The sequence below is a fragment of the Haliotis rubra genome, unplaced genomic scaffold, assembly GCF_003918875.1.
Source record: "Haliotis rubra isolate DU_JTF1 unplaced genomic scaffold, ASM391887v1 Scf195, whole genome shotgun sequence".
Taxonomy (NCBI): domain Eukaryota; kingdom Metazoa; phylum Mollusca; class Gastropoda; order Lepetellida; family Haliotidae; genus Haliotis; species Haliotis rubra.
Window position 1 is genome coordinate 379,901 of NW_025765947.1, and position 15,097 is coordinate 394,997.

The 15,097-nt window shown below is 42.1% G+C and overlaps 1 protein-coding gene across 1 annotated transcript in view; it reads left to right on the forward strand.

Moving 5' to 3' along the window:
* LOC124274839 (serine-rich adhesin for platelets-like) overlaps positions 1–15,097 on the forward strand; it is a 217,870-nt gene that overhangs the window by 58,150 nt on the left and 144,623 nt on the right. Inside the window, 2 exon segments of the mRNA XM_046710203.1 lie at positions 944–1,040; positions 13,520–13,610. Coding sequence (XP_046566159.1) covers positions 944–1,040; positions 13,520–13,610 — 188 coding nt within the window.

Here is a 15,097-nt window from a genome sequence, read left to right on the forward strand (position 1 = left end):
CTCATCCATCCACTTCTCTGACCATCAGTCCATCCGTTCATGATCCATCTATCCATTCACCAAGCCAAGTGGTTGAGGCGTTCACTCATCACACCAAAGACCCGGGTTCGATTCTCCACATGGGTTCAATGTGCGAAGCCCATTTCTGGTGTCCCCCGCCATCATATTGCCTTAATATTGCTAAAACCGGCGTAAACAAAACTCACTCACTCATTATGTCAGTTGGGTAATTTCAGGAGGTGGGGGTGGGGATTATTAAGTGGATATTAAAAGTTCTTACAATCATAGTAACTGTGATATGCTTATGTCGGCTTCCACCCACCCAATCAGTGATCTGAGCATATACAATTCCCATGCTCTTATCACTTACATCAACCGGCCGCCATTGTTTTCAATATGAAAGGCCTCAAAGAGACTCTGTGTGCTGTGGTTGAACTGTCAAATCTAGTGCTTTGCCTACTTTCAGTCAACTCCTCAAGACCACAGTGTTCCGTCCATCTCTTACACAAACACATTACCACATGATGATGTACATTTAGGAAATGTAATCAACACTGTGACTTAACTATTTGGTGAGAGCATCTCACATTTGCTTGCAATCTGCCCCGAATATGGATAGTTATGTTTGACCACTACACTGTCATTGGCCCTGAACAAGGATACAAATATCTATAATCTTGGCTCAATGCCATAAAAGGTCATTCAGTTGATAAAAGAATTTTTCTTTCACCTGTAACTTTTGTTTACCTGTCAAGGTGCAAATTAAGAGCAGGCCGAACAATTGTATGAAAGCTGACTTGAGCCTTGAAGTTCGTGTAAACTCTAGCATGGGCTCTCTCGGTGTTGACAAACTTCATAGGCCTTTTACAACTGTTATTTACTTTTTTGCAGTCCGTCATTAAGAAAATAATCAAACTGGATTTTATATTTTTCTCGGCTCTAGATCCGCGGTTTCGGCTTGCGGAAGAGCTACTGCAGACGGAGCGGGATTACTGTAGCAGCCTGCAATGCATCTTTGACTGCTATGCGGAACCACTCAGGTGAGTGCATGTCTTCATTGTCCCTATAGATCATCTTCAATCTTTTTTAGCGAAGAGAAAACTTGTTTTCAGCTGTGGTTATTCCTGTTGAGGAATTTTGAGTGATTCTTTAATTTTCTCAAAATGGCTAAGGGTTGTTATTGGTTCTTGTTATTGGCTAGAATAATTGTAGTCACTTAGATTTGGAATGCTGATTAAGAATTTGTGTGTTTCGAAAAGGAAATTGTGGTTTTTGTACTGGTCAATTATGTGAATATATTCCTGATTTTTGTTCTTGAATAGCATGTGGAATGTTTTTGTAAAGATAAGTATTTTGGGGGTCTTTTTAGAATAAAATAATTTTGGTTTGAAGTTTGTGGTACCAGACTAAGCTCCTCATCGAAATAGCTGCCTCACAGTTAGGTGTTCCTTTAGAAGGTCAACTTGGCACACACAAACCATCCCCCTGCATGCCCAACACACACTCTCCCCGCACCCCAACCCAGCATTCCAAGCTATCTGCAATCCTTCCCAGGCCCTTCCCCCCCATACACACACCCTCCCTCTCCACCTTATCTCCCACTTTCTATAATTCCCACTCTAATTTCCACCTTACCTGCTCACTGTCTCAGCAATGATGAAAACATGCAAGCTTGTTCCCTGCTTCCCAATTATCATACACCTACCCCCTCCCCAGCTACCACAAACTACCATGCCCCACCAGCTTCTGGTGCTCTCCCCTCCCAACCTACGAATAACTACCTTTTTGACACCAGCTTCTGGGGCTTTCCCCAACCCCAACCCCATAACTACCTTCCTTACCCACCACTCATGGATGCTGGGGCTTCCCAACCCCTCCCCCACCTACACTAATAACTACCCCTGCCCCACCACCTAATGGATCCTACCTTACTCCCTCCTCTCTCCCCACCCACCACAAACTATCCTGACCCAGACAGCTAATGGATCCTACCTTTCCTCCCTCCCCCCCACCTACCACAAACTACTCCTGACCCACCAGCTAATGGATCCTACCTTCTCCCTCCCCACCTACCACAAACTACCCTGACCCACCAGCTAATGGATCCTACCTCCCTCCCTCCCCCACCTACCACAAACTACCCTGACCCAACAGCTAATGGATCCTACCTTCCCTCCTCCCTCCCCACCTACCACAAACTACCCCTGACCCAACAGCTAATGGATCCTCACCTTCCTACCTCCCCCCCACCTACCACAAACTACCCTGCCCCAACAGCTAATGGATCCTACCTTCCCTCCTCCCTCCCCACCTACCACAAACTACCCTGACCCACCAGCTAATGGATCCTGCCTTCCCCTCCTCCCCCACCTCCCCCCACCTACCACAAACTACTCCTGCCCCAACAGCTAATGGACCCTACCCCAACAGCTAATGGATCCAACCTTCCCCTCCCACCTACCACAAACTACCCTGACCCACCAGCTAATGGATCCTACCTTCCCTCCCCACCTACCTCCTCCACCTACCACCTACACTGCCCCAACAGCTCCTACCACAAACTACCCTCCCACCCTAATGGATCCTACCTTCCCCTCCCCACCTACCACAAACTACCCTGCCACCAACAGCTAATGGATCCAACTTCCCCTCCCCACCTACCACAAACTACCCTGCCCCAACAGCTAATGGATCCAACCTTCCCCTCCCCACCTACCACAAACTACCCTGACCCACCAGCTAATGGATCCAACCTTCCCTCCTCCCCACCTACCACAAACTACCCTGACCCACCAGCTAATGGATCCTACCTTCCTCCCTCCCCACCTACCACAAACTACCCTGCCCCAACAGCTAATGGATCCAACCTTCCCTCTCCCCACCTACCTACCACCTACCTGACCCACCAGCTAAAACTACCCCCCACCTACCACAAACTACCCACCCACCAGCTAATGGATCCAACATTCCCTCCCTCTCCCACCTACCACAAACTCCCTGACCCACCAGCTAATGGATCCAACCTTCCTCTCCCCACCTACCACAAACTACCCTGCCCCACCAGCTAATGGATCCTAATTCCCTCCTCCCCTTCCTCCCTGACCCACCAACCACAAACTACCCTGCCCCCTACCACCAGCTAATGGAGCCCACCCCTAGGACCCAGCCCTCCCCCCCACCCCAGCCACCTCCACATCTTGTTGCCATCTTCCTGTATCCCCACTGTTGGCAGGTGCCCAGCAAGCTTCGTGTTGTTTGAGGATGATGAAACTGAACAGTGACAACAACAAACTTGCTGTAGGCAGTACCTGATATATCTGCCAAAGACAAAAAGGGGTGTTAAGATCTATAAACCACATGCGGGAACATTTCAGGAATAGAACATGGCACATCTTCAAAGATGTTTCAGAGATAATGGACCCACAACTCATTACAGCCACCAAAAGAACAATATAATTAAGATTCAAATCTCAGGATTTTTTTCTTTTATCCTAAGAAATTGAATTCTTTACCTGATAATATTTATAAATACTTATAATTCTCTGATACGAACAATCAGCAGAGGTAATTGTCTTCTTGCTCACATAGCTGTTTGTTCAGTCACATCTCATTTGAGAATATTTCCTCAACTTGGCAACCTTTAGGTGCTTCCATGGAAGAATGTGTTTCAGTACCCTCTACATGTCACAAAAGCCCTGGGAGCGGTGGGGTAGCCTAGTGGTTAAAGCATTCACTCATCACACCGAAGACTCGGGTTCGATTCCCCACATGGGTACAATGTGTGAAGCACATTTCTGGTGTCCCCTGCTGTGATATTGCTGGTATATTGCTTAAAGCAGTGTAAAACTAAACTCACTTGCTCACAAAGGCCCTCTATGGTGGACAAGATGTAGTCTTTCACCTTTCTCATTGTGGGTCACCATGCCCTTGAGGCCTGGAGAGTTGCTCATGCTTTCAGTCACTGGGTTGACTAGCCCAGCCAAATGTTTCTGGCCACCGGGATACATGTCGATTATATCTGACTGGATAGAAGAACACACACTCATTTACTCACTCATACAACCCAATTACACAACCACTAACTAAACAACCCAATTACACAACCACTAACTCGACAACTCAACAACCCAATTACACAACCACTAACTCAACAACCCAATGACACAACCAACTAACAACCACACTTTAACAACCCAATTACACAACCACTAACTCAACAACCCAATGACACAACCACTAACTCAACCACTCAACAACCCAATTACACAACCACTAACTCAACAACCCAATTACACAACCACTAACTCAACAACCCAATGACACAACCACTAACTCAACAACAGCAAGTTGACACAACTCAATGAACACAATTACACAACCATTAACTCAACAACCCAATGACACAACCCTAACTAACTCAACCACTTAACAACCCAATTACACAACCACTAACTCAACAACTCAACAACCCAATTACACAACCACTAACTCAACCACTCAACAACCCAATTACACAACCACTAACTCAACAACCCAATGACACAACCACTAACTCATCCACTCAACAGCCTAGTTACACAACCACTAACTCAACAACCCAATTACACAACCATTAACTCAACAACCCAATTACACAACCACTAACTCAACAACCCAATTACACAACCACTAACTCAACAACCCAATTGGGGTGGTGGGGTAGGCTAGTGGTTAAAGCGTTGGCTCGTCGTGCCGAAGACCCGGGTTCGAATCCCCACATGGGTACAATGTGTGAAGCCCATTTCTGGTGTCCCCCGCCGTGATGTTGCTGGAATATTGCTAAAAGCGGCGTAAAACCAAACTCAGTCAGTCAGTCAACAACCCAATTACACAACCACTAACTCAACAACCCAATTACACAACTACTAACCTAACAGCCTAATTACACAACCACTAACTCAACAACCCAATTACACAACCACTAACTCGACCACTCAACAACCCTCTAGTTTACAAGGATGCACTCCACAGCAAGAAACTTGTAATCTGCCTCTGAAGATCTTTTTAGATCTTTAATAAAAACAATAATCCAAAATCAAGTTTCTAAAAATGCATATATGAATTTTGTGAAGATGTCTTACTTGTAACACAATCAATGTAGCGCTCGGCCATTAATTATTCATGCTATATTATGAGAATAAAGTTAACGTTTGAAAGAAATCTCATTCTAAAATCCAATCACAAAACTGACAAACACCTTCATTAAGGATTCTTAAAGATTGAAAGTAAATACAACTGTCAATGTATGTTCAGCCGACAAATTGTATATATACAGTTGTTACATTGATGACTACAGCAAAACCTAATAATCTTACATGCTCTGTTAAGCCCAATTAATAATATCTTTGCGGCAATGTTTAATAAAATCTATTTTATTTCTGGTTGTTTTATCCATCTGAAACATCTTCAGAAATTCTGTACTGTTATTTATTGAAAGCAAGCACTAGAAAAACAATTGAGTGAACAAAATAATAAAATAATTAGTTGTGCATACTATCTTCATGACAACACATTGGTTACATCTTTCCTGCAATGTTTTATAGAATCCTTTTTATTTCTCTTTTTTTATCCATTTGAAGCATCTTCACAAAGAATGAAATGCAAATAAGTGAAAAACATAAAACATGCAGATGTGTATACTATTTTCATGACAACACATTTTTTTTACATTTTTTTTTCTTCCAACGTGAGACTCCATCTCGACTATGACCAAGCTCCACCTTGACTCTGTCCAGGCTCCAGCTTGGCTCCAAGTGCAAGTGAGGGTAGCTGGTGTTCACAGCAGGGGAGGCGTGTATTATGCTCCAGTGCTATTGTGTTTGGCAAAATTCCTAAAGTTAGCTCTCTAAATAATGCCTGTGTACCATTCTTCAATTTAGCACCTGTTTATCAAATGATCAATCTCTCACATATTTGCTGTTCTCTTTTTGTAGTGTCAGGTTAATTAAGAGCAAATGTTTTCTTGTTTTATCATCAATTTATAGAATGTGTTTTTTAGCGTGTACATGACAAAACACGATGTGTTCTATTTTAGAAGATGTGAAATGAAAACTAATTTATTACAACCTGAAGAAAGAACTTTTTGTGAACTATTTAAATAAATGCTTCAAATAACCAGGTGTGCGCTTCTAGAATTTGTCCAAAAACTTTTCACTATTAGCAATTAGTTGTATGAAAAGCATCAGTAGATGCTGCAGAAAATAGAATTTGGATTCAAAACCATTTATCTATAAAAATAACTCCTTTCTTCCCTAAGGTTACATTCACAAGGTAGGGAATATAAACTTTTATTCTACAGCATACAGGTGTCATATAATCTAAACATTTCCGCCAATCCAAATACACAAAGCCATTTATCCTGCTGCACATATGGCTGCTTCAACCATACTCGTAACATTTTCTGGAAAACTTGTAATATACACACAGATGATTTAATGAAGGACCTGCAAATACAAGGACATAAAGACCTTCAGTGGATCTTGTAGCAGTAAGATTTTGTGTTATATAATATAGAATATTTTTTTAATATTGATTTGACCAGAATATATATATTTTCAAATTTGGGGGCTTAAGATGGATGTATAAGTAATAATAAAAAAATCTTTACTATGGCTACTTGTGATGCATTTGGTGAACTTATTGCTGTGTATAATGTAGAGCTGACTAACTGTGTTTTACGTTTACTGATATTGTAAATTAAAAACATTTAGAAACAGAATACGTGCACGGTATAGAGTAAATTCTGGTTATTTTTTCAAAGGGCAGTATTGAGACGTGATATGCTGGCTTTGGCACAATAGAGTTCTCCCACGTTGCACCTGTCGGAGACATTGAAAACAAATATTATCCCAATCTTGTAAACATTTTCGCACAGACCGACACACCCATATGCATTTCTTAGTTGTTTCAGTACAAACTTGCGGAAAGATTGATAGCCTTACGCTGGATCAGGTAGACACAGATCGAGGCAATCGCAGAATCAACATCGACAGCAGGTTTACATTGATGTTCTGATATACAGGTGTGGCGTGAAACAGTACATTGAACCTGATATGAAGCAGCACTTGGAATAGTTTTTTGGATATCGGGAATACGGTTGTTTAGATAGGTTTTCTCAGCATTGTTTGGGTGGAATGAAGGAAGGGGGTATATAGTGAGGTAATGGTTGAAGATTGGAAGATTTGTGTAAAATGTGATCAGTATTTATTGGTTCCTGCTTTTGTTTGGGATCATTTGTGGGAGGATTTTTCTGCTTTAATGTTGAAAGAGTCGTGGTTCAGATACATTATCTATGCTTGTGAGCCACTGTTGTGTGTTCACATGGTTGATAACGTTAAACATATTGCTATTTTTTCATATTGCTTGGTGTTGTCCTAAGATGTAACACTGCTATGCTCATTAGGTACACTACGTCTCACTGTAATACTTACACCCAACATGCCAACACTCACCCCTCAACCATCACATTCACCCACACCCTTGCTGAACAGCTGAAGGACACAATCACATAAACTTACATGAATTCCCACCATGTAAAACAACCCGAACTTACACCCCTTGCCCATGCCCTGAAGAACAAAATCATATAAAATCATGCCCACCCTGTAAAATCCTCACCCTAACCTCACCCTCACCCACATCCACAGTCACTCACACCCTCACCCACACTTTCACCTTCACCCACACCCACATCCTCACACCTCACACACCCTCACCCTCACCTCACACACCTCACCTTCACCCACACCCACATCCTCACCCACCTCACACACCCTCACCCTCACCCACACCCTCCACACCTTTCATCCTCACCCTCACCCTCATCCACACCTTCATCCTCACCCTCATCCCCACCCCCCCTCACCCTCACCCTCACCTCACCCACACCCACATCCACATCCTCCCCTCAATCTCACCTCACCCCACACCTCACCCTCACCCTCACCCATCCACACCCTCACCCTCACCCTCACCCTACCTCACCCTCCTCATCCTCACCCTCATCCTTACTCCTACTTCCACACCTCACCCTCACCCTCACCCCTCACCCTCAACCACACCCACACCTCACCCTCACCTCCTCCTCACCCTCACCCTCACCCTCACCTCACTCTCAATCACCACCCTCCCTCACTCCTCACCTCACCCTCACCCTCACCCTCACCCTGACCACACCACCCTCACCTGCACCACCCTCACCTCACCCACTGTGACCCTCACCCTCTCACCCTCACCCTCACCCACTGTGACCCCCTCACCCTCCTCACCCCCCTCACCCTCACCCTCACCCCACCCACTGTGACCCTCACCCTCACCCTCACCCCTCACCCCACCCTCACCCCTGTCACCCTCACCCACCCTCACCCTCACCCCTCACCCCCTCACCCTCACCCCTCACCCTCACTCCCTCACCCTCACCCACCACCACCCTCCTCACCCTCACCCATCCTCACCCTCACCCTACCCACCCACACCACTCTTACCCACTCACCCTCACCCTCACCCTCACCCTACCCTCACCCTCACCCTCACCCTCCTCACCCTCACCCCTCACCCACTGTGACCCTCACTCTCACCTCACCCTCACCCTCACCCTCACCCTCACCCTCACCCTCACCCTCACCCTCACCCTCACCCTCACCCTCACCCTCACCCTCACCCACACCGCACAGTACACACACTGTCATTGCTATGGTTCATACTGGAGTTTGGAATGTTCGCTGATACATTCCTGTTGTTGGTACAAGGTGCCACCTGTATACAAATATAAGTGTGATGCACAGTTCAACTGAGCGATGCGTCATAGAATAGTTGGACTGCCATTGTCTTCTCACCACAGTGGTTGCTGGTGCAGGGGTTCCAGGGATGCTGGCGTTCTAACAACTAACTAAATGCCCTTGTCAGTTAGGAATCTCGGCACTTTGTTAACTCGTCGTTTTCCCCGGATATCCTCGTTAGTGCAATTTCTGGGAATTAAAGTAAATTCTTCTAATTACATGACTAATATATCTTTTTTTACGTGTGTTTTTCAAGTAAATATCTTCAAGTTTGTTTTGAAAGGAAGTGTTATTGCTCTCAAATGAGGTGAAGTATATGCTAAACAATAAGGTCAGTGAAGTGATGTAAGGGTTAGTGAAAATCATATGAAACTTGTCTTGGATAACGAGAATGTTCTTCCTGTTGCTTAGCAACAATATGCTATTTTCATACAACTAAATGTTATTTCAGGGGCAGAGAGTTTAGATGTATCCGAATAGGTGATGTAACAATTGTGGAGATTGGCTGCATTGCTTGCATCAATTATCTTAAGGAACTTTTGAAGTACTATTCCCAGCCACTGAAGTATGCTACCCAACATTAGACTGGAATATGGTCAGTTCATGTGGGGACTGAATGATACTGATGGCTTGTTGTACATGTAGTAGTATTTCCATGAAAGTGTCATGTTTCAGCTTCATATCAACAGTTCTCATTCAGATAATGTATTGTCTCTTAGGTTCTTCACCCTCACCTGATATCCTTATTAAAGTTGAGTAGTATTTTTCATTGAAATTTCCCCTTGAACAACTAAATTCACCCTTAGACTGTAGCTATTACATCTACCAATACTTATTATATAAAACACACCAAGATGTATTTTATGAATATATTTATCTGGCCTGAATATTCAGAATTAAAGTATTTTAACAGCCCATCTTGCCACAGAGTTTCTGTGTTTTGTTATGATAGTCACTGTTTGTCTTATAGTGCATGTAGTCATGTAACCATAGTAACAGATTATGGCATTATATGGGGAGGTGGGCGGAGGAGCAGATTCACAGGGGCAAGTTTCCAAGGGATGGCAGTTTTCCAATGGAGAGCCTCTTTCTGGGTCAGATGTTGCAAGTGTATGTACAGGTGACAGTCATTTGAAGATGTGACCTCAGACCACAGTACTGGCAGTATGACAACTATTTACACTGAAATTAAAGGACATATATTTCTACTGTATGTTCATTATGGGTCAAGGCCATAAAAGCAAATAAACTTTACCTCATATTAACCTCAGAACATTTATGTTCAGTTTATGAAATTAAGACTTTATAAATCAGGTTTTCCACGTCAAACCTAAAATTAAATCATAAAGATTTTTAGGACACGCTTTGATTCAGACACTGAAGCAGAAAGAAAGCCTTAAGGATCCAAAAACCCCTCCCATATTTGTATGACATTGAATAAACACAGTAAATGCTAGTATGCAATAAAGTTTGGTTTTAAACAATTATTTTATAACCAGAATATCAACTTTTCAGAAATCTCAATATCGTGATATTTGATTAGTTGTCACCTAATCACCACAACAGTAGATTGTTAAATGTGATAAACATTTCACGACCTGTGAAGATCCGGGTTAGAATTTGTTTTCAGCAACCCGTTCTTGCCGTTGGAGGCAACTAACGGCATCGGGTGGTCAGGCTCGCTGACTTGGTAAACACATGTCATTGTATCCCAATTGTGTAGATCAATGCTCATGCTGTTGATCACTGGATTTTCTGGTCCAGACTTAATTATTTGCAGACCGCCGCCATATACCTAGAATATTGTTAAGTGCAGAGTTAAACAACAAACAAAAATATAAATTCCACTCGGATGTATTTTTGTATTGTACGTCAACAAATGTCCAACTTGTAATAACTTTGTTACATCTGTCATCCGAAACGGCTAGCTGAAGCTTCCTGTCCACCCCTTGAGCTAACACATTACTTGTTGTTTTAGCTCCTATTACAATAAACATACGTAAACCAGGAATAGCCCCTTTACAAAAGGGCAGCTGCGCTTTGTTAAACACTGTAAAACATTCCGTTGTTGTCTTACTTCTTTTCCAAAACAGGAATATCCAACACGTGCTGAAATAACCCATCTGGCAACAGAATGACTGACAAAAACTACGGCATTTTTACGTGGAAACCGAGGGAGGGAGTGATAGGTTTAAATTGTCAATTTGTTTAAAACATGAGACTAACTACCTGCATTTAAGGCTTTAACTATGGGCGTTCTGAGCATGGGACAGAGTATTTAGAGAAATAAATATTGTGGAAGTTGAAGATAAGTTGAGAGAGAGTATTGAGAGAAATAAATATTGTGAGATTTAAAGAAAGATGTGTTAGGTCAGGGTATTAAGAGAAATAAATACTGTGAGAGTTGAAGAAAGATACGTTGTGAAGAAACTGTTTGTGTAGAGTGGAGAATGGTTTAGAAGGGGTGAGTGGTTTAGTCGGGGGTGAGTGGCTGAGACGGGGTGAGAGGCTCGGCATGTTTGGACGGTGCTAGCTGCTACTGTGGAGTGAATATAGTCTGATATATGCCTGGATCAGGGAGGTATGGTGGCCTGTATGCAAGATACTCTCCACTGGAATTTGGTCCTTGTTTGGCTCAAACAGTTGAAAGTTTTCTGGAACCTTTTAGACTTTTCTCTTAACTTATTTTAAGGAAAGTGAAAGTTGTTTGGATTAACATTTGATTAACTGTACTCAGAGGAATGTATTTAGATGAGGAATGTATTTAGGTGAGGAACTAGTTTACAGCTGGTGCAGTCCTACCGTAGCTGACTCTCAACCATGCAACTACTACTACTACCACCACCTCTCCTACTACTACTACTACTACTACTACTACTACTACCACCACCCTCCTACTACTACTACCACTACTACTACTACTACCACCTCTCCTACTACTACTACTACTACTACCACCTCTCCTACTACTACTACTACTACCACCACCTCTCCTACTACTACTACTTCTACTACTACTACCACCTCTCCTCCTCCTCCTCCTACTACTACCACCTATACTACTACTACTACTACTACTACTACCACCACCTCTCCTACTACTACTTCTACTACTACCACCTCTACTACTACTACCACCACCTCTCCTCCTACTACTACTACTACTACTTCTACTACTACTACTACTACTACTACTACTACTACTACCTTCTCTATTACTACTACTACTACCACTCCTCCTCCTCCTCCTACTCCTCCTACTCCTACTTCTACTACTACTACTACTACTACTACTACTACGACCTCTCTTCCTCCTCCTACTCCTCCTACTCCTACTACTACTACTACTACTACTACTACTACTACTACTACTACTACTACTACTACTACTACCACCTCTCCTCCTCCTACTACTTCTACTACTGCTACTACTACTACATGTACCATCACAAGTACTACTGCCCCTTCATCTGTGACCTCTGCTACTATCATTGACACTTGTGTCACACAAATCTCTATCAACCAATTAAAATTCAATCAACTTTACTTTCATAAATTTCATAATTCTAATTGTCCTGTGTTACTTGCACAGAAAGTACTTTAAGAATAACACAAGACATCTTTGTTATTTTACTAAGGTATTATTCCAGGTTTTGATCAACAAATGTTTATTATTTAATGTTTGAAAATGAGACAAGAAAAACAGAACTACAGTGGAGGTCTTGAAAGAATTGTTGTGTTTTTTGACAAAATAAACATTGCAGATGTAATTCTCATGTTCTCACACAAATAATGAAAAATATAAAAATGATATCGTTAGAATTGTCAAAACGACATTGAAAGAGATTTGTAAGAAAGAAATTCTTTTCTAATGGGATCAGTGTTTGGTGTTTATGTGTCAAGAGCCTGCACCACGACAATCTTCATTCTCCTATTGAAACAAGTTTCAAACGTCAACAATCGCCAAATTCCACAAAATTGTATTTGGATGTCAAGATGGAAAAACACATTTACTCCAACTTGTTAATTTGTCCTGGAGAGATATGAGGGGTCGTGTTTGTGTGTAAAACCTTTGAGGCTTATCCCGACGATTTCAGCCGCTTGGCATCATGGGGGATTACAGGGTGCAAGAAGGCCGGAGCAGAGGCAGACGTGTGTTTGTTTACTGCTGATTCAGTGGCTGGGTCAACCTCAATGAATTAAAACTTACATCAGGTACATTTCTATCGTCCCAGCTTTGGGTCACTGAGGTTGAACTCTGACACAAAGCAGACGGCAAATATGTTCAAGAACGTGTTTGGCACATACAGCGTTGTTTTGCATTATTTGAAACATTTCATTATACTTTCACATTGTGTGTAATCTTGGTCCTGGAAAGTCACACACTGAGCGCTTTTTCCCCGCGAGACCCATTTGAACGAATTGTAGAAGCAGCGCCAAAATTATCAGAAGTTGTCACTGCTGGCAGCAAGTGGTCATGAAGGATATTTTTGGAAACGTTAGCGCCAAAGTTGCCGATTCCATCCAAGCCTTTGAGTAATCCAAGGATCCTTCGCTGCTGAAAATGCTATGATATTTTCCTTGATCCATCTTCATCATCAAATTAGGACGCCATCAATCAAGGGATTTTCTTGGTTCTTGTGATATGGGTCAATACCATTTGACGATGCTGCTGTCTGTGACGTGGGTGTTGTTTATTGCAGGAAGTACTCCTCTTTGAGCAAGGAGGACCATCGGATGCTGTTTATGGCAGTGGAACCTATCCTCTCTATCAGTGCAATGTTGGCGTCAAAGGTAAGTTCATCACATTAACCTACCTGATTGTATTAGATATTTAATAATGTCACAGACTACGTGGCTCTTAGTGTAATGGAGGAATTATCACACAGACATTATTGTAAACAAGACCAAAGCTGCAGAACTCACACTGGTTACACATGTTTACTTTCTGCCTGCATGGAATCTAAGTAATACTTCAAAAATTCAAATTGATATTTGGTTTTGAAAATAAATTATGAATGACACATAACTCTAATCCATGATAAATCGTATAATGAGTGAGTGAGTGAGTATGGTTTTACGCTGCTTTTAGCAATATTAAAGCAATGTCATGGCCGGGGAACACCAGAAATGGGCTTCACACATTGTACCCATGTGGGGAATCAAACCCGGGCCTTCAGTGTGACTAGCGAATGCTTTAACCACTAGGCTACTCCGCCACTCCCAATCATATAAGGGTTCTTGAGATAGGGTAGTGGTGACAGTGTTAACTTTTCATGCCATGGCCTGGGTTTGATTCCCTACATAAGTATGTGGAACCTATTTCTTGTTTCCGTTGTGTTAAATTTGGTAATTAACAAGACTACCACTATGTTCCTAAAACTACTTATAATGTATTAAAAATGGGCTTCACAGCAAATGCATTAAAGATATATTTCCTGTTAAATATGACTGAATATGTAGTAATGGTTAGTATTAGGACTGTATCATAATTTGTTAGAACGCCTAATATTTATAGCATATTTACACGCCACCCCTCGCCTCAAAATACATGTGACATATTTTCATAACCCTCAGAATGAAAATGAATTGAAGATTGTTCATATCTATAATTTAGGCATGCATTTGAAAGATATAGAAAGAGGATTAATACATTTTCTTTATGAAGACTTTTGTTTACAAGTTACAAGTGTACATCAAGTAAAATCCTTTTTCAGTTAGTGACGAAGTTTACTACAGTAAGTTTTGCTGAGAATGGGGGCTGTGGGGTAGTCTAGTGGTTAAAGCGTTGGCTCGTCATGCCGAAGACCCGGGTTCGAATCCCCACATGGGTACAATAGTGAAGACCATTTCTGGTGTCCCCCGCTGTGATATTGCTGGAATATTGCTAAAAGCGGCGTAAAACAAAACTCAGTTTGCTGAGAATGGATTGTTTGATATGTGTAAACAGTGGCCAAGTTGAAAACTCAGTTTGAAGACTCAAAAAATGTTAAACTCTCTTTTGTGTGAGAGACATAACCACAAGATATGTGTTGATTGGTTAGCTATTAACTAATATAAAACAACCTTTATTTTGTTGTGAGCTAAATTGCTCATATGGTACATGTGGTTTCCTGATGTTGATAGTGTTTGATTTAGATAATTTATGCACTGATGATTATTCATGATGATGAAATGACCTGGGCACACGTTATCAAAGTGTATGATTGTCTGTAGTTTGTTGTCACCCTATCAGTACTGTATTATACTTGTTGCAGGGAAAACAGCATTTGTTTTCCAAT